Raw genomic sequence first — 20,252 nt, 5'->3', positions numbered from 1 at the left:
ACATTAGAATACTGTAAAGGCTTTCATTGGCAGGCCACAGTTTATAGAAATTGCTGGCAGACACAGATAAAATAGACAGGAGGATCAAAGAGGAGGAATGCAAAATGTGTTTTCTGACAAGCTTACAAGTAAATCTCTATACTGAAAAACCTCACAAAACAGAACATTTTACTACAAACTAATGATGTGATCTATCATGTTTACTTCCCATTGTATCACTGCAAAACCTAGGTAAGTGGGAATGATCAAAGACCATGTCTGCTCCTTTATTCCTCACAACTTAGATCTCGAATCATTGTCTAGACTAGATTCATTCAAGTAATATATTCCTATTTAAATCAAGTTAATACATTTCTGTTCCAGCAGTACTTTTGTGGGAAGACTGAGAAATGAAATGATGATTAACCCAATCAATATGTTAACACTGACTACAACTAGAAGGTACACTTGGGGAAGGCTTAAGTTTATCTGGTTAGAATAAGAGAAACTAGGAACAGGACTGCAACTAGGGTAAGGCAGGCGAGGCACCTAGGGTGCAAAATTTATGGATGCACAGCTCTGAGCATACTCCTTAAATTTTGCCTCTAGGCTACTTGCTTGCTTCACTTTAATCTGAGCCCGGCTATTCGTAGACCAGTTTCACAGAAGCAAATCCCAATAACCAGGAAATTTAAGGATATGAAAGCAAATGTCCACATAGCCTGAAAACAAGTTATTTAAGAGAGGAAACATCATCTCACCTGAGGCATGGCTTTGAGATTTGCAAGAGATGAACCTTCTCTTTTGCACTCTTCTTTTGGAAACGGAAGAGTCCTGAGAAGGCAGAGGCGGGAGGATACAAGGAGCTATGTGAAACCATATCTGATTTAGGTCTTCCAGAATAATCTCTCAGTTAAATCCCTATCAATTTTCACTGTTTCAACACTTGCCCACTCAGTATACTCACACAAATTCAGGACAGAGATTAGTGGAAAAATCGAACAATTCCTTCTCCCTTACCAATACCAGAAACTCAATCTCTTCGTGGGGTAGAATAAATTCCAGGGAATCTGCTGTGGGTTGGAGAGAGAGATTACTGTGCTTCCCGCACCCCCCCCCCCCCCCGCCTCCCGTATAGCTCTATCATAATCTCTCATAAAGGATGGGTTTATTATGTATTTCTAAAATGTTCTTCACAGACTTCCTACCAATTTACACTGTCATCAGCATAAGAATACCTCCCCACATCCTGATGAGTGCAGCTGACAATCATTTCTTAATCTCTGCTATCAATACACACTAAATTCTAATTTACAGATCCCTTATTATGAGTAAGAATAAGCTCCTTTTAATTAGTTTAAAGGAAGTTTTCTTTCTTTTCTGTGATGGGATCTTATAGTATGTCTTTTTCTCACGGGTTTTTGTTGCCTATTTGGTTGACATTATCTTTTTTTTTTTCAATTTGGTAAATTAAATCTACCTATTTTAAGTTGCAAATAATTTTCATCAGTTATTCATATGATTATTAAAGTATTTTTGCCATGTAACGATTTTTCCCCGTGCTTCATTGGTTAGCAAAACTACATTTATATAACCCACGTTGTCTCAATTGATGTGAAATGCCATCTGTCCACCACATCCCTACATGCTTGAGAATATCTGGACTTTTTATTTCTCTACTTCAGCTCTTTATTGACTCATTCGTTTCACATTACTTAATAAGCAGTTGATTATTGAGATTTAACTATTGTTAATTCACTACTAGTTAACTTAAGTATTAACTAGTAAGCAACACTTTTAGTAGGTTAGGAATGGAAATAGAAGCCTCTGCAGGCTTCCAGGCAGAAAAGATAATATTTTGCTAAGTGAAGTCTAAAGTATATTTTAATTAGCAAAATAACTTTCAATTACTAAAATGAGACTAGCTTTGTGATTAAAAGTGTACCAAATACTCTTTATTCTCTTTGAATGTCTGAAAAGCAACTATTTACCTTGCCATAAATTTCATCCAGAAGCAGGAAATGTCAATTGTATATCAGTATTGAAAGCATTAGTTATGGGTAAAAATTGTTTTTTGCAGCATGTTACCCATGGAACACTATTCATTTTAACAGATTGCTTTAGTTCATATGGTGTTTCCCTGCAATGAACCTTAATTATAAAACTGTTACCTCTTCCTTTCTAATATACTCCTGTTTTATTTGCTAAGTTTCTACTGAGTTACAATTTTGCAGACAGACTTAATGAACACTATTCAGATAATCAAATCTTACATTCCCAACTAGACAATGGTCATACAGTCTGTCACAAAACCATCGCAAAAAATAACAGGTTGCAAACACATGCATAGTTTACATTCAATCAAACTTACTTCAGAAAACCATAGCCCTCTCATATCATTCACAATCTCAGACAGCACATTTAATTACACAATTCCAGGCAAAATCACAAAATTCCATCACAAATCACTTTCGCTTCTCCACTATCACCTAGTCTCAAATACGACTCACACCTAATTTAAAAATAGACAAAGGCAAAAGAAAGCCCATGTAGCAACACTACTCTGTCCACTTTTCACACACAATCGGCCATAACCACCCGCAGATTAGCACGCACCCAAAAAACAGCAGTTTGGGACAGGAAGCAGCCTCATTCGGTGTATACACACACACACACACACACACACACACACACCAGCAGTTTGGGACAGGAAGCAGCCTCATTCGGTGTACACACACACACACACACACACACACACACACACACCATGTCCTCTGTGCGAGGCCCCGCTCGCCGCGATGCAGCTTCCTCAAGGTCAAAACACAAAATTCGTCCTCGCGGAGCTCGCTCCAGTCACACTCGACTGTCACTCTAAGGGTCATGCCCATGGCCCACGCCCGAGGCCCCCCACTTGCACAGATTTGAGTGTCTGGTTACCGCGGGATCGGTTCCGGTTCTCTCAGAATTAACAGGTCCGGCTTGGACTCCTAGTTTTCTCCTTGGCCTTCTCACTGGGTCCCGCTTCCTTGTCTGGCCTCTGGACCCTGAGCTTCCAGTTCCCTCTTCCTCCTCCTCTTCCTCCTCCTCCTCCGAGCCCCCAAGACACACACACCTCACCCCTGGCCCAGGATCAGGAGTCTGCGCTTGCGCACTCCTGAGTGGGCGGGAGCTCCCAGGAGGCTATGGGGCGGCCTGTCTCCAGCGGCTGGGTCCCAGCTGCCGCTGCCCAGGTCTGATTGTACCAACGTCTGCGCTTTCCTGGCTTGGACTATGTTTCACTCAGGCCATGGGGGAGCTAATGAACTTCTACCTCAGGTTCATGTTCTGCTAGCCTTGTGGTCGCATTCTGTGCGGTGAGTTAAGGTGATACGAGTCGGGGTGCAAGAGAAGCTTACCGTAGGAGGCCGGGAGTTGCCCTTGTGCAGATGTGTCAAGGGAAGGCAGATGGGTCCCCTCGGGTCTGTGTTAGTCACCTTCAGAGGAGGGTGATTGTGAGTTGGTGTGCAATTCTGTGACTGCGTCAGCGTAGGATATGAATGATTATGAGAGTATGTGTGTATGAGAATGAATGACAGGGCTGGGTGTCTGCGCAGTGGGGAGGCCTTGATTAGGCTCCTGGGACTTTGAGTGGTGTGGGGCCGTTTTTATGACCGTGGTCGGCTGTGACTGTGAGGTGGTGTGTTATACTGTGACCGAGTACTCCTGTTAACAGCGCTATTGTGACTCACTAAAGACTGATCAAAATTGGCCTAGTGTAGCTTTTTTTTCTTTTCTTTTCTTTTTTTTCTTTTTTTTAGGAGGGTAGAGTTTCATTTTTGAAGTTCTGGGGCTGAGAAATCTGTGGACAAGGTCCCCATGTACCTTAATCTGTGCCTGTCAAAGACTCCCAGACCCTTGTTAACCACAGAATCCCTCTGTTTTAAAGCATGTTCTCTGTTGCCTTCATCAGTACACCCTGTATCCATTGTCCAACCTGGTACTTAATACACAGTAGGCATGCAGTACATTAAGTGTAGCCATTCTGGAGCCAATTATAAGTTCCATGGTTTCTTGGAATTTGTTGCACTGGGTTTTCTTTCACTGCTCTATCATTTCACCTTATAGCCACATTGCACAGAAATAGCTGTGAAAAAGAAGTTGAATATGAGACCTAGAATGATGATTCCAACTAAAAAAAGCACAGCCCTGTGTTTATTATGACAATTTTAGATATGAAATTTCCCCCAAGGGGGGGAAAACATGGCATTAAGGCACCAAGAGCAGGATTCCTTCTCCAAAGATTGCTTCTGAAAGCTCTCTGGGGGCAAGCTGCCTATTGTAGATCCACAGTATTTTCATAGCTTTGTTGACCGGAAACTATTGTGAACAGGAACAGATTCCAGTCCCAGGCTTTAGTGAACCTGACTTTTCTTTATGATACAGGCATGGGTCAACCAGTATTCTAGTTTTCTCATACTTCCATTTTGGTATTTTTAATATGGATGATAGGGGCTTGCTGGTGCTGACCTAAAAATAAAAGGCCTGCCAAAGTGAGAGGAAACAAGCGTTTATTTGAGATCCATAAGACTGGCTATTCAGAATCAGAATTCCGGCAGAAGCCTAAATAATGTTCCAGTTAGGAAAGAAAGACAGTGGGTATTTATGAAAAAGGAACAGTTACATCAATTGAAGGAAGACATGTCCATTGGTACAGACAACATGATATAATGACACTAATTCTAAACAATGTTTTTAATTTTCAGTCCAGTAGTCATCAGTCCAGTAGTCATAATAACTGCTTTTTTGTTGTTGTTACAAACAGTTATTTGGGACACATGTTGTCTTATGCCCAGTCTAGAGTTATTTTGTCCTGTTTTAACGTTTCAAAGTTTGAGGCATAAGACGTGCAAGGTTGTTTCTCTGGCATGGCAGCTATGGCTCCATTTTAAACTAACTCTGTTTTATTATTGTTTACACTAGTGATGAAGAATGTGTTCTTATTTGGAGCCTGTCTAGGCTTTAAGGCCTTGTATGTCCTAATTCCCTTTTCCTTCCAAGTTTTGCTGTATTCCAAAAGAAGCAGCAAAGGAGAAAAGTGTCGCAATTGCTCATCAAAGCCAAGTTAGAGGTCATTTTGAGCTTTTTCTTTGTTTTATGAAGTGCATTTTTGTTTTTCAGGATATAGTATAACTTCATCTAAAATGCCGTGCCAAATAGTGACTTATATATATTTACTAGGTCTCTAGGCCTTCTCTTCCCAGTTCATGATGCTACCATGAGGATGGATCTCTTTCTTTTCCAATGCTTCATGAAATGCCCTACCTACAGTTAATTTTTATATAATTACTTGGCAACACCTCCCCCTTGTGCTTTTTTGGTCTAAGTATTCTCATGATGCAGAAATAGTCCTCCTTTACCTGGTAATTTGTTGGGAAGAGACTAGTACTTAGGTAGAATTACACATTAGATAATTTGGATATTCTTCAGAGACATGAGTGAGATGGTTTGATTGATTTCAGTAAGTAAGCAACAACCTTTTGTTTGGAACACCTTTAGGAGTAAGGGAATTACTGGGGGTATGTGCAGAGAGATCTCTTTCAGGAAGGGAAGGCATTTATTTCCCAGGGAATCCATTAGGAGATTTATGTTGCACCAGGCTAGTTCATGAATAAGATTTGGCAGCATCAGTTTTTTAAAATTTTGTTAATTTTTAATTACAGTTAACATTCAATATTATGTTAGTTTTAGGTGTACAACATAGTGATGAGATATTTATATAACTTACAAAGTGATCACCCCAATAGGTCAAGTACCCACCTGACACCAAACATAGTCATTACAATATTATCAACTATATTCCCTATGCTGTACTTTACATCCCCATGACTATTTTGTAACTGCCAATTTGTACTTCTTAATCCCTTCACCATTTTCACCCAGTCCCCTAACCCCACTCCCATCTGGCAACTATCAATTTGATCTCTATCTATGAGTGTTTCTGTTTTGTTTATTTTATTTTTTAAATTCCACAGATAAGTGAAATCATGTTATTTGTCTTTATCTGTCTGACTTATTTCACTTAGCATAATACTTTTAAGGTCCATTCATGTTGTTGCAAATGGTAAGATTTCACTTTTTTATCACCAAGTAATATCCCATTGTATATATGTATCACATCTTCTTTATGGGTTTGTCTTTGGATGGATGCTTAGGTTCCATATCTTGGCCATTATAAATAATGCTATGGTGAACATGGGGTGCATATATCTTTTTGAATTAGTGTTTTGATTTTCTTCAGATAAATACCTAACAGTGGGATTGCTGGGTCATATGGTAGTTCTATTTATAATGTTTCAAGGAACCTCCATACTGTTTTCTACAGCTGCTGCACCAATGTGCAATCCCACCAGCTGTCCACGTGGGGTACCTTTTCTCCACAACTTCCCCAACTCTTGTTTGTTGATTTATTGGTGATAGCTCTTCTGACAGGTGTCAAGTGATATCTCATTGTAGTTTTAATTTGCATTTCTCTGATGGTTAGTGATGTTGAGTGTCTTTTTATTTATCTGTTGGCCATTCTTACATCCTCTTTGGAGAAATGTCTATTCAGGTCCTCTGGTCATTGTTAAATTGGATTTTTTTTTTTTTTGCATTAAGTTGTATGAGTTATTTATAGTCTTTGGCTATTAACCCCTTGTTGGATGTATCATTGGTTAATATCTTCTCTCATTCACTAAGTTGTCATTTTGTTTTGCTGATGATTTCTTTCACTGTGCAAAAACTTTTTAGTTCGATGTCATCCCATTTGTTTATTGTTGTTCTTGTTTCCCTTGCCTGAGGAGATCTATCTAAAAAAAAATATTACTAAGACTGTTGTCAAAGAGTTTACTGGCTAGGTTTTCTTAGGAGTTTTACGGTTTCATCCTTACATTTAAATCTTTAATCCATTTTGAGTTATTCTTGTATGTGGTGTAAGAAAGTGGTCTAGTTTCATATATTTTTTTTATATATCTGCCTAGTTTTCTTAACGCCATTTATTGAAGAGACTGTCTTTACCCCCACTGTATATTCTTGACTCATTTGTCATAGATTAAATGACCATATAGCTGTAGGTTTATTTCTGGGTTATTTATTCTGACCTATTGATCTATATATCTGTTTTTATTCCAATACCATGCTGTTTTGATTACTATGGACTTGTAGTATAGTTTGCTATCTGGTAGTGTAACACCTCCAATTTTGTTCTTTCTCAAGATCACTGTGACCTATTTGGGATCTTTTGTGGTGCCATATAAATTTTAGGATAATTTGTTCTAGTTCTGTAAAAAAATCATTGATAGTGCAGGGACTGCATTGAGTCTGAAGATTGCTTTGGGTAGTATGGACATTTTTAAAATTATTTAAGATTTTTTTAAAAATTTATTTTCATTTATTTTTTGGTAATATTAGTTAACAAAATCTAATAAGTTTCAGGTGTACAATTTAACAGTAAGGCATATATATATACATATGTGTGTGTGTATATATATACACACATATATATGTATATGTATATATATACGTATATATCTGCATATATATATATATATATATATATTGCATTGTGTATTCCCCTCCCATAGTTAGATTTCTTTCTGTAACCACATATCTGACCCCAACTACCTACCTCCTTCCCACTTCCTCCCTACCTTCTGGTAACCACTAGTCTATTACCCATGTCCATGAGTCTCTGATTGTCCTGTTCATTTGTTGCTTTTAAGTTTATATCCCACATATAAGTGATATCGTGTGGTTTTCAACTTTTTCTCTCTGGCTTATTTTGCTTAGCGTGATTATCTCAAGGTCCTTCCATGTTTTCGCAAATGGCAGTATTTCATCTCTTCTTATGGCTGAGTAATATTCCATTGTATATATGTACCACAGCTTCTTTATCCAATTATCTATTATAGGACATTTTGGTTACTTCCATTACCTGGCCACTGTGAATAATGCTGCTATGTGCAAATATCTTTTCAGATATGACCTTTCAAGTCTTTGGAGCAAATATCCAGTAGAAGGAATGCTGGATCATATGGTAGATCAATTCTTAGTTTTTTCAGGAACCACCATGCAATTTTCAATAGTGACTTTACCAATTTGCAGTCCCACCAACAGTGTATAAGCGTTCCTTTTCTCCGCATCCTCTCCAACATTTGTTATTACTTGTCCTGGTGATAACATCTATTCTAACAGGTGTGAGATGGTATCTCATTGTGGTTTTGATTTGCATTTCCCTGATAGATAGCGATATTGAGCATCTTTTCATATATCTGTTGGCCATTTGTATGTCCTCTAGGGAGAAGTGTCTGTTCAGGTCCTCTGCCCATTTTTTGATTGGATTGTTTGGGTGGTGGTTGTTGTTGTTGTTGTTGTTGTTGTTATTGAGTTGAATGAGTTCTTTGTATATTTTGGATATTAGGCCCTTATAGGAAGCAAGCTTGCAAATATATTTTCCCATTCATATAGGTTGCCTTTTTGTTTTGCTGATGGTTTCTTTTGCTGTGCAGAAGCTTTTTAGTTTAATGTAGTCCCATTCATTTATTTTAGCTTTTACTTCCCTTGCTTTTGAGGTCAAATTCATAAAATCCCCTTTAAGTCCAAGGTCCTTGAGTTTATTTCCTATGTTTTCTTCTATGCATTTTATTATTTCAGGTTTTATATTCAGGTCCTTAATCCATTTTGAGTTAATTTTGGTGTGTGGTGATAGACAACAGTCTAGTTTCATTCTTTTGCATGTGGCTTTCCAGTTTCCCCAGCACCATTTATTGAAGAGACTTTCTTTGTCCATTGTATGTTTTGGACTTTTTGTTGAAAATTATTTGCCCATATAAATATGGGTTTACTTCTGGACTCTTAATTCTGTTCCACTGGTCTGTGTGTCTCTTTTGCTGCCAATACTATGCGGTTTTGATTACTGCTGCTTTGTAGTATAATTTGAAGTTGGGCAGAGTGATGCCTCCAGCCTCGTTCTTTTTTCTCAGGATGGCTTTGGCAATTCAAAGTTTTTGTGCTTCCATACAAATCTGATGATTTTTTGTTGTATTTCTTTACAAAATGTCAATGGGATTTTGATGGGGATTGCATTAAATCTGTATAATGCTTTACGTAATATGGTCATATTAACTATGTTGATTCTTCCAATTCAAGAACACAGAATATCTTTCCATTTCTTTGTACTTTCTTCGATTTCTTTTAATATGGTCTTGTAGTTATGTTTGTGGTTACCATTAAGTTTACGTAAAAGAAAGTTTCATATATAGTTATCTTTTTTCTTCTGTGTGCACCTTATATCCATACCCCTTTGCAAATTCAGACTTTGACTCCCTCCCCTTTCTGTTTTTGTTGTCTCAAATTATTCTGATTTATGCTTCGAGTTCATTTCTGAATTGCAGTAGCTATTGTCTTGTCTCTTTATTTCACTGCCTTTAACCATTACATAATATTTAAGTGTATAATACCCTAGCCTAAATAATGGTTGCAATTTCCTGTTTCTGTCTGTCAGACATCTTATTCATAGTCTTGTATGTTTTTACCTTTTTGTTTCAGGTAGAATAACCCTCTGCAGTATTTCCTGTAATCAGGCTTGTGGTGGAAAAGTCCATCAGCTTCTGTATGTCTGAAAAGGTCTTCATTTCTTCTTCATATCTAAAGGAGGACTTTGCTGGATATATTATTTATTCTTGGCTGCTAATTTCTCTCTTTCAGCAGTATGAATATTTGACTCCATTGTATCTTCGCATGTAGAGTTTCTGCTGAAAAATCCGGTGATAATCTAATGGATTTTCCTTTATAGGTTACTAACTTCTTTTCCCTGGCTGCCTTGAGAATTATTTGTCATTAATTTTTAGTATTTTAATATAATGTGCCTTGGAGAAGGCTGTTTTGGATTGAGATAATTAGGTGTTCTGTTTGCTTCTTGGATTCAAGGATCCAGTTATTTACAGGGGGTTTGGAATTTCTCATTGACAATTTGTTTGAATAGGCCTTCTATTCGCTTCTCTCTCTCTTTCCTTATGGTAAACCCATTATCCTTATATTGCTCTTTCTGATGGAATCAGGTGGTTCTTGTAGATTTCTTTCATTTTCATTCTCCAGTCTCTCTCTGCATCCATCTGTGTAATTTTCAGATTTCTGTCTTCAATATCACTAATTCTTTCCTCCATCTCTGGTCAGCTCTATTTCCTAAGCTCCCTATTTCATTCTTCATCTCTTTTATTGAGTTTCTCCGCTCCAGAAAATTCTATTTGGTTCTTTTTTTTAAAGTTTCAGTCTCTTTGGTAAAGTATTTTGTTGTCGTTGTTCATTGATTTTATTTCTGTATTCATTAAACTGAAAATAAATTTTCTTGGATATCATTGAGTTTTTTCAGAACTTCAATTTTAAATTCTCTGTCATTTAAATTATATATTTCCCTGTCTTTTAAGTTTATTTTTTGGAGATTTTCTTTTTCCTTCTGAGCTGCCTTGCTAAATTGGTTGTTCATGGTATTTGATGGGTTGTTTTTCTGCCTAGGCATTCATGGGAATGAACTCTGCATTTTCAAAAATTCCATTATTAAGAGTGATCCCTCTTTAGCAGGTTGATAAGATTTTCTTTTTCTTCCAATAGGTGGCATACAAGTCTCCTGCACTGATCAGGGCCCCCAGATCTCTGCTGTGGCAAAAACCAAACAAACGAACAAACAAACCCCTTTATTTCCTGGGGAGTTGTGTGTCTCCTCTCTGACAAGGTCACCTCAGTACCAAGGCTCCACCCCCCCATGGGAGAATGTGGCAGGTGATGGGATTCCAAGACCCTGAAGAGCCCTGTAGTCCTGGTGCTGCCCCAGTGACCAGATACAATGTAGTCCTGTTTGAGGTGTCCCAGATGCCTCCACCAGGATAGCTTTGATAGGTGGGTATGGGTTGGGTTGGGAGAGGCTGCCAGCGGACCTCTGTTTTCCTCCCAGTAATGGCAACCTCCAGGCCTCAGTTGCCTCACCTTTGTATCTCCATCCATTACTGAGACCAGCTGCAGTATGTGTCTGCCTCTCAGAAATTGTCTCTACAGTTCCTGGGGCTACAGACTTCCTTCTCTATCTCGACACTCACTGCTACAGTTTCCCCTAGGGCCTGCTGCTAACTCTGGGAGGGTACAGGGATGCAAGCTCTGGTGTGGCTGAGGAAAGCACTCAGGTTTTGTGACTGTTTTCTGCCTGACAGTGGCAGTTGCTAGAACACAGTTGTCATACCTTTCTTACTCCAGTCTGCCCTGATCACTAGGTTCCACTGTGGTGTATGCTGATCACTCAGGCAGGAATGGTCATGGCTACAGCAAGTACATACCGCAACCAGATTCCTCCCCTCTCTCCACTTCCTGCATGGAGCTCTGGGCCGTGTCTGTAGCAGCTGTCTCCATTCCTCTTCATTTCCTCCTCCTTTTCTTGGCTGATTAGCCAAACTTCAGATTGTTAGATATGCAGATCTCAGAAGGATTTGTGTGTTAGGCTGAGAATCTTCCATTGGATTATAGCTGTTCCACTTGTAGTTTAAAGGGGAAAGATCAAGAAGCCACCTCATGCCACTATGCTCTGATGTCACTCCATATTTTCTTTAGCTCGTCATCCATTGATGGACACTTAGGTTGTTTCCATGTCTTGAGAATTGTGAATAGTGCCACAGTAAACACAATAATGCAGGTATCTCTTCAAGATGCTGATTTTGTTTCCTTCAGATATATACGCAGAAGTGGGATTGGTGGGTCATATGCTAGTTCTATTATTAATTTTTTCAAGAATATCTATATTGTTTTCCATAATGGCTGTACCAATTAAGTTCCTACCAATAGTGTACAGGGTTCCCTTTTCTATGCACCCTTGCCAACACTTGTTATCTCTTCTCTTTTTGACAACAGCCATTTTAACAAGTGTGAAGTGAGATCTCATTGTGGTTTTTATTTGCATTTCTCTGATAACTAGTGACATTGAGTACCTTTTCATGTACCTGTTGGCCATTTGGATATATTCTTTGGAAAAAGTTCTATTCAGGCCCATGGCCATTTTAAAATCAGATTATTCATTTATTTACTTGTTTATCCAATTCAAGTTAATTTTTGTGAGTGGTGTAAAATAGGGGTCCAAATTCATCTTTTGCATGTGGATATCCAGTTTTTCCAACACCATTTATTAAAGAGACTATCCTTTTCCCATTGAATATTCTTGGCTCCCTTGTCAAATATTAGTCTACCACTTGTATGTGGATTTGTTTCTGGACTTTCTATTCTGTTCCATTGGTGTATGTTTTTATGCCACAACCATACCGATTTAATTACTATAACTTTGTAATTTAGTTTGAAATCAAAAAGTGTGATTCTACTAGTTTTGTTCTTTCTCAAGATTGCTTTGGTTATTTGAGGTCTTTCGAGGTTCCATACAAATTTTAGGATTTTTTTTTTCTATTTCTATGAAAAATACCATTGGAAGTTTGATAGGGCTTGTATTCAATCTGCAAATTGCTTTAAGTAGTGTGGACATTTTAACAACATTAATCCTTCTAATCAATGCACGTGGGATATCTTTCCATTTATTTGTCATCATTATCTTATAGTTTTCAGGTCAAGCTCTTTCACCTCCTTAAATTCATTCCTAAGTATTTTGTTCTTTTTGATACTATATAAATAGGATTGTTTTTTTAATTTTGTAGTTAGTGTATAGAAACACAACTGATTTTTCTATGTCAGTTTGAATCCTACAATTTTACGGAATTCATTTATTGGTTTTAACAGTTTAGGTAGATTTTTCGGGATTTTCTATATAAAATCATGTTGTCTGAAAACAAACCCAATTGTACTTCTTCCTTTCTGATTTGTATGCATATAAATATGTAGGTATAGGTATAAGCATAGGTATAGGCGTAGGTGTAGGTATAGGTATAGATGTATATATAATTTTTTTGCCTAATTGTTGTGGCCAAGACTTCCAGTACTACGTTGAATAGAAGTGGTGAGAGTGGATATTCTTGTCTTGTGCTTGTTTTTAAAGGAAAAGATTTCAGCTTTTCATTGTTGAGTATGACGTTAGCTGTGGGCTTGTCATATGTGGCCCTTATTATGTTGAGGTACATTGCTTCTATACCCAATTTGTTAATGGTGTTTGACATGAAAGGATGTTGAACTTCTATAAGTACTTTTTCTTCATCTATTGAGATAATTATATGATTTTTATATTCCATTCCGTTAATGTAGTGTTTCACATTTACTGATTAGGGTAACTCGAATCATCCTTACATCTCAGAAATAAATCACACTTGATCACTGCATATGATGCTTTTAAAGACCCGTTGAGTTTTCTATATTTTTCTTAAGGATTTTTGCATCTATGTTCATCAAGTATATTGACCTATAATTTTCTTGTTGTATCCCTATCTGGCTTTGGTATGCAGTTAATGCTAGCTTTATAAAATGAGTTTGGAAGTAGTCAATTCACTTGCAAAAGTTCAGAAAATATTGTTAATTTTTTAAATTTTAATAAATTATACTCATAAAAATGTCTTGGGCTCTTATTTATTGGGAGGTTTTAAATTATTGATTCAAACCCCTAATTATAGGTCTATTCAGATTATATATTTTTTCTTGGTTCAGAGTTGGTAGGTTGTATGTTTCTAGGGGTTTATGCATTTCTTCTAGGTTGTCCAATTTGTCGGCATACAGTTGTTAATAATAGTCACGATCTGTTGCATTTCTTTTTTTTTGTATAAATCTAATTTATTTAAAACAATGTTTCTCACCTTCCTCAAATTGAAGACTACAAAAAGTAAAAGCAGTACATTACTGAGTTGTCATTGACCCTGGGAGCAGTATTGTTGCGTGTCCATGAAACTGATTAGCACCTGCCAAATCTATCCCACTTCATTTTACAAAATGGTACTGAAGCTTAATCAAATAAAACTATTGTATGCAACATTTACATTAGAAAAAGATAGCTGGATATTGGAAAGCCAAATGTGTTTTTCCCTTTAGGTAAGTTCACTCCACAGTTGGTATGTCTTTGCTTCCTAGAGGCAAAACAGCATGTGAACCCAAAGGGGTACAAGACAATGGCCAAGAAGATGCCCAGGAAGTGAACGACTCCCCCAGAACCTTGGATCTTCAGATTAGCCTGTTGTCAATGACATCAATGGAAGTGGCAGAATACAAGATGACATTTAAATTGTGTATGTTGTAACCCTGGGGTGGTGGGTGAGTAACCCTTTGAGGAGGTAGGGGTAGGGTGGTGGTGGGGGCATGGTAATGGGGGCATTGTGGAGATGGAGTCTAGCCCTGTAAGCAGACACAAAGTTGTCCTTCCTAGTCTCCGAGTTGTAGGCAGGCAGTCGCTCATAGAGCAAGGGCTTGTGGTCTATGTTAGGCGGAGATCACTCTGCTCAGGCCATGCTGCCATGTCAAATCCCACACCAGCTCCTGCTAGGACTGGCAGGGAAGCCCAAATTGGGTGGAGGTGATTCTCCCTGGATCTCTTGTACTTCTATAGCCATCCTGAGTGGACATGATATTTCATTGTGGTTTTGAGTTGCATTTCTCTGGTAGCTAGTGATGTTGAGTAACTTTTCATGTGCTTGCTGGCTATTGGTGTACTTCTTTAAGGAAATGTCTGTTCAAATCCTTTTCCCATGTTTTAATCAAATCATTTGCTTTTTCATTGTTGAATTATAGAAGTTCTAGAAGTTCCTTATATAGTCTGGATATTAACCCCTTATCGGTATGTGATTTACAAGTATATTCTCTTATCCTATAGGCTGCCTTCTCATTTTATTGATTGTGTCTTTTGATGTATATACTTCCAGCTTTCACCTTACTCCTGAGTCCCACATTAATTATCTACTTACCTATGTAAAAACTTTATGTGAATATATGATAAGTATCTCAGCCATAGGTGTTCAATGAGAACTTCCAATTTCTTCTTTTCAGATTCATTCATACTACAGCTTAATTCTCAGTAAATGCAACCATCTTTTACCAGTATGTTAAGACAAAGCCTAGATTTCTCTTCTTATTCAGCTTATAGTTAGCAAGCATGGTCAATTTGTTCTTTAATATGTATAATGACATCTGATCATTTATTACAACTATTCCTACCACAGTCTAAGCTACCACCATTGTACTATTGCAGTAGCTCTCAAACTTCCATTGATACTTGTTCTACTAAGCACATCGTATCTAAATGACATCACAGAACTCTTGTTCTCAAATCCCTTTAATAGTTTCCTACCACATTTGAGGGGAAAAGATCCTTGTGATGGTGTGTAAGGTCCTAAATTCTCTGGCCTCTGCCTACCCCTCTGACTGATCATAACTTGTAAGATACACCTAAAACCATATTTAGAGGAAAATTTATGCCTTAAAGACAGATAAGAAAAAAAAGAAATTCTTGAAATGAATCATTTACACAACTTTCTCAAGAAATTAGAAGAATAGCAAACTAAAGCTCCCCTCCAAAAAAGAATAAGAAAAAAATAGGGCAGAATAAATGAAACAGAAACAAATATAAAATAGAGAGGATTCCTGGCAAGACTGATTAAGAAAAATAGACAACTTCCCCTGCAGATCAAATGTTAATTGTAAAGAAAAAAATTACAGTGGACAAACCTGGCAAAACCACCCAAACCAAGTGATCAATGTTAATGTCACCAATAATGGAACAGAATGACATTATGTGCCTCCATAAATGATACACTGAGAAGGATATGTCACTAATGTAATATTCCTAATAAATGCATTTCCTGGATTTAGTCAGGAGGAACTATCAAATATACTTCAATTAGGTAGAAAAAACTAGTGTAGATGATAGAGACTCTCTGTTCATCCCTCTTGCAACCAAACCAAAGTTGTGAAAGAAAGAAGGAGCAGACAGCAAGGAAAATCGCCTGGGACCTAAATGAACAAGCCCTACAACAGGGGAGAGAAATAAATCACCCTGAAACAGGAGTTAGGATGGGGTAGGTACGTGAGGCTGCCTGGTCCTGAGTGGCTGAGTGGGACAGAGGCCACAGCAGTGACAGCCGGCAGCTGCAGATGCCTCTTAAATGGGCCATGTCCATGAGTGAACTTTCACGGTGATGGACCTGCTCACTTTGAGCGCTAGTGCTGGGTCAACTGTGCAAGGGGTCACCAGTGACTTGCAGGGGGACGCTGAGTTGTCATTGTAAAGGTCAGAGGCAAAACTCGCTCTGTACAGAAATGCCAGTGGCATCCATTGCTTCTCTGTTGAGCCCTCCCTCTTCCCAGTGTGTGGACACAACACCACCATAGCTGAGACATCATAAAACTGGATAAGAGATTGCTCCACCCAGAGGATTCCCTGAAACTCTGCCTACCCCAACTCACGGCCCCACCAAGCCACATCCAAGTGTATCTTCTGCTGGGCAGTTACCCCTTGCTGAACAGTGCCTAGACTCACACTGGTGGCAGCTGACTACAGTTTCTGGCATGGACTCCTGAGGGAACTGTAAGCACAGCATCTGCGAATTGCTTGCTGAATCTTAACAAGTGGCTCAGGGGGCACAGGCTGGGGCTAAATTTGGCCTGCCGCTGAACCTCCCTCTCGAAACTGTGCCACTGGACACCCACTCCATAAAGCCACACTAATAAGACTGGGAGACTTAAGAGCTTTATTTAATACATAGAAACAGACACAGAAAGGCAGCCAAAATGGGAAGACAAAGAAGCAGAAACCATATGAGAGAACAGAACAGAGATCCAGAAATATTGGAGTCAAGCAATCTAATAGATGCAGAGTTCAAAACACTGATTATAAAGATGCTCAATGAACTTAGGGGGAGTGTAGATGAATTCAGTGAGAACTTTAACAAAGATAAAAACATAAAAATGGAAATGGAAATTATAAAACAGAACCAGTCAGGTATGAAGAACACATTATCTTAGATGAAAAGTATATTAAATGGAACAAACAGAGTGAATAAAGAGGATCGAATGACCTATATAGAGGATGGGGAACCCAAGAACACATAATCAGAATAGCAAGAAAAATGAATCCAAGACTATAATAATGATTTAAGGTGCCTGTGGGACACTATTAAAGGCAAAAATATCCATGTCATAGGGGTACAAGAAGTAAAAAAAACAAGATGCTGAAGAGCTAGTTGAAGAAATAATGATGGAAATCTTCCCTCACCTGGTGATGAAGTAGACATAAAACCCCAGGAAGCTCAGAGTCCCCAAACCCAGGAACCCAAAGAGGCTCACACTAAGACACATCATAATTAAAATGCCAAAAGTTAACTACAGAGAGAATCTGAAAAGCAGCAAGAGAAAAGCAGTTAGTTATCTTCAAGGGAGCACCCATAAGACTGGCAGCTGATTTCTCAAAAGCAACTATGCAGGACAGAAGGAGGTGGCACAAAATATTCGACATGATAAAAACCCAGGGTCTACAACCAAGAATACTTTATTCAGCAAATCTGTCATTTAGAGTTGAAGGACAGGTAAAGAGCTTCCCAGACAAAAATAAGCTAATGGAATTTATCACCAAGCCAATATTACAGTAAATGTTGGAGGGACTTCTTTAAGAAGAAAAAGCATGTGTCAAAAACATGAATAAAGAATGGTAATAACTACATTACTATCAACAAGTACCTTAAATGGAAAAGAATTAAGTGCTCCAACCAAAAGATAGAGTGGCTGAATGGATAAGAAACAAGACCCCTACATATGCTGCCTCCAAGAGACTCACTTCAGATTGGAAAACACACTAAAAGGAAGGGGATGGAAAAAGATATTGCTTTGATGGACCAAGAGATTATTGCGCTGAATGAAATGGGTTGGATAGAGAAAGGCAAATTTCACATGATTTCATGTACATGTGGAATCTAAAGAACAAAATCAACAACAACAACAACAACAAAAGTGGAAATAAACTCATAGATACAGAGGATATTTTGAGGTCTACTAGATGGGAGAGGGGCTGGGAGGGATCGCAAAAGTCAGGCAAAGGGATTAAGAGGTACAAATGGATACTTCAGAATAGACATGGAGATGTAGAGTGTAGCATGGGGAAGATGGTTAATAGTGTTGTAATAAATATGTAAGGGGGAAAGGGGGCATTATATTTAGTGGGGTGATCACTTTTCAAGTTATGTGGATCTCTGATCACTGTGCTATACACTGGTATAATGTTGTATGCCAAGTATAATTGAAAAAACAACTAATTGACTTGTACAATGTAAATACAAGCAATTGTCTGTTATAATTCAATAAAGCAGAAAAAATATACTCCAATTAAAGGACATTCTATAAAACTGTCCACGATTCTTCAATAATATGTGTCATGAAATAAAAAGAAGGGCCCAAGAACTTTCAAATTAAAGAGAAATATATTGTGAGGTCATCAGTCAGGTAACAAGGGTAATACTATGACAGTTAATGAGATATGAATACAGACAACATATGAGATAATAGTTTTGGTCAATGTAAAATTTCCTAAATTTACAAAATGTAAAAGAATATCCTCATTCTTAGGAATGATAAGCCTATCTAGGTAGGGCAAAGTGACTTAACAGAAATGAAATAATAAGGCAAATATAGTGAAATATTAACAACTGATGAATCTACATCAACGGCATATCTTTCGCTATTCTTGCATCTCTTCTGGAAGTTTAAAATTATTTCAAAATAAATTTTTATTTTACAAGAGAGAGAGAGGTACAAATAACCAATATTAGAAGTGAAGAGGGGGACACCATTACAGAGAAAAAAAAAAAAACTCATTCCTTCATAGAGTTACATTCTAGCGGGATAATGTCTAAATGATTACTAAATAAATTAATACCTCAGATTGCAAAAATGCTATAGAAAAATAAAATAAGAGGAAAAGAGATGTAAAATCCCAAACAGTGGAGGTACAGCTACAATTTTTGATATGTTAGTCGGAAAAGTCTCACTTTGTAATATTTAAGGGGGGAAAAAAACCTGTAGGAGATGAGAGTCATAGCTATCTTGGGGAAGAGCACTCCAGACAGAATATAGAAAGTCCTTAAAAATGAAAGTTTCATTGCCTTATTAGAGAAACAGCAGGAGACTAAGATGGCTGAAATTAAGAGAAGATGGTGTGCTAGAGATCAGAGAGATTCAATGCAAATCCAATTAATACTCTACAATGTTGTTCGAGGAACTTGAAAAACTGATTTAAATACATGTATGGATGAACAAATAAATGTTTACCAACAGCCAAAACACTCCTGAAGAAGAACAAAGTTAGAGAACTACTTATGATAAAAGACATCATAAAGACTTAGAGATTAAGACCTTGTGGAATTCACATAGGGCTTGACCTGTGGAAAGACCAGAAAAGGACCCACGTAGGAAGCACTGAAAGTCAGTGAGAAAAGAATATACTATATAATGAATCATGTTAGAACAACTACTTATAGATATGAAAGAACAATGACCTTTGATCCCAACCATATACCATAAATATGTACAAATAAACTCTAAACAGATTAAAGATTTATGAGTTAAAGGGAAAACTATAAAGCTTATGGAAAGAATTGTAAAGATATATTTTAAAAACACCCTGAGGTAGGATGGAATTCTTAAACAAGATGCAAAGGCTAACTAAAAAGAAGATAAACAACCTAAAAGAAAAATGGTCAGATCCGAATAGACATTTCATAGAAGAGGAAACAACAATGTTAAATAATCACATGCAAAGATGCTCAAACTCATCAGGAATCAAGGAAATTTAAATGAAGATAAAATGTGATACCATGTCATACTCATTACATTAGGGGAAAAAAGTCTAAAATTTCATATTGTTAAGATGCTGAAAAACAAATTATTATGCAATGCCAGTGGTAATATAAGTTAGTACCAACACTTAGGAAGGCAATTCTGTGTAACATAAAGTTGAAGATATACAAGTTCTTTGGCCTGGCAATTCCAATTCTAGTAAATAGTCTGGAGAAAATCTTGTATGCCTCAGGAGACGAGTAAAAATATTGATAGCACCATTGTATATACTAGCAAAAAAATTACAAAGAACTCAAATTATAACAACAGAATATTGTCGAGTGGAATATTATACCGCCGTGAAAATAAACTGAGGTATAAACAATATGGGAAAATTATTAGAAACCATGTAGTATGAAATATCCAGATCACAGAAGACACATAACCATTAATATTTTTATAAAACTCCAAAACAAGCAAACCACAACAATATAGTGTTTAAGGGTATACACAAGTGTAGCAAACTACTTTTAAAA

At 37.5% G+C, this 20,252-nt stretch overlaps 2 protein-coding genes across 7 annotated transcripts in view; one reads left to right on the top strand and one right to left on the bottom strand.

Moving 5' to 3' along the window:
* Positions 1–3,132, bottom strand: part of ZNF382 (zinc finger protein 382) — a 32,482-nt gene extending 29,350 nt beyond the window's left edge. For 3 of the 5 annotated variants that reach the window (XM_036232165.1, XM_036232167.1, XM_016119631.2), the window contains exons 1-2: positions 2,917–3,132; positions 741–813 (exon numbers count right to left, since the gene is read on the bottom strand). Coding sequence is in view for 2 of the 5 variants with exons in the window: in XM_016119631.2 (XP_015975117.2) it covers positions 741–749 (9 nt within the window). In the remaining 3 variants the exon portion in view is untranslated. Of the gene's footprint in view, positions 1–740; positions 814–946; positions 1,090–2,916 lie in introns of those variants that run through there. The other 2 variants (XM_016119630.2, XM_036232166.1) reach the window with 2 other exon arrangements.
* A 43-nt stretch (positions 3,133–3,175) lies between these two features.
* The window catches only part of ZNF567 (zinc finger protein 567), a 72,405-nt gene continuing 55,328 nt past the window's right edge, over positions 3,176–20,252 (top strand). For both annotated transcript variants that reach the window (XM_036232145.1, XM_036232142.1), the window contains exon 1: positions 3,176–3,332. The gene's annotated coding sequence lies outside the window, so the exon portion shown is untranslated. The remainder of the gene's footprint in view (positions 3,333–20,252) is intronic.

Source organism: Rousettus aegyptiacus, unplaced genomic scaffold, assembly GCF_014176215.1.
Source record: "Rousettus aegyptiacus isolate mRouAeg1 unplaced genomic scaffold, mRouAeg1.p scaffold_m13_p_14, whole genome shotgun sequence".
In the NCBI taxonomy this organism is placed as follows: domain Eukaryota; kingdom Metazoa; phylum Chordata; class Mammalia; order Chiroptera; family Pteropodidae; genus Rousettus; species Rousettus aegyptiacus.
The sequence above is the reverse complement of the archived record's forward strand: the minus strand, read 5'-3'. Positions and strand labels throughout refer to the sequence as shown.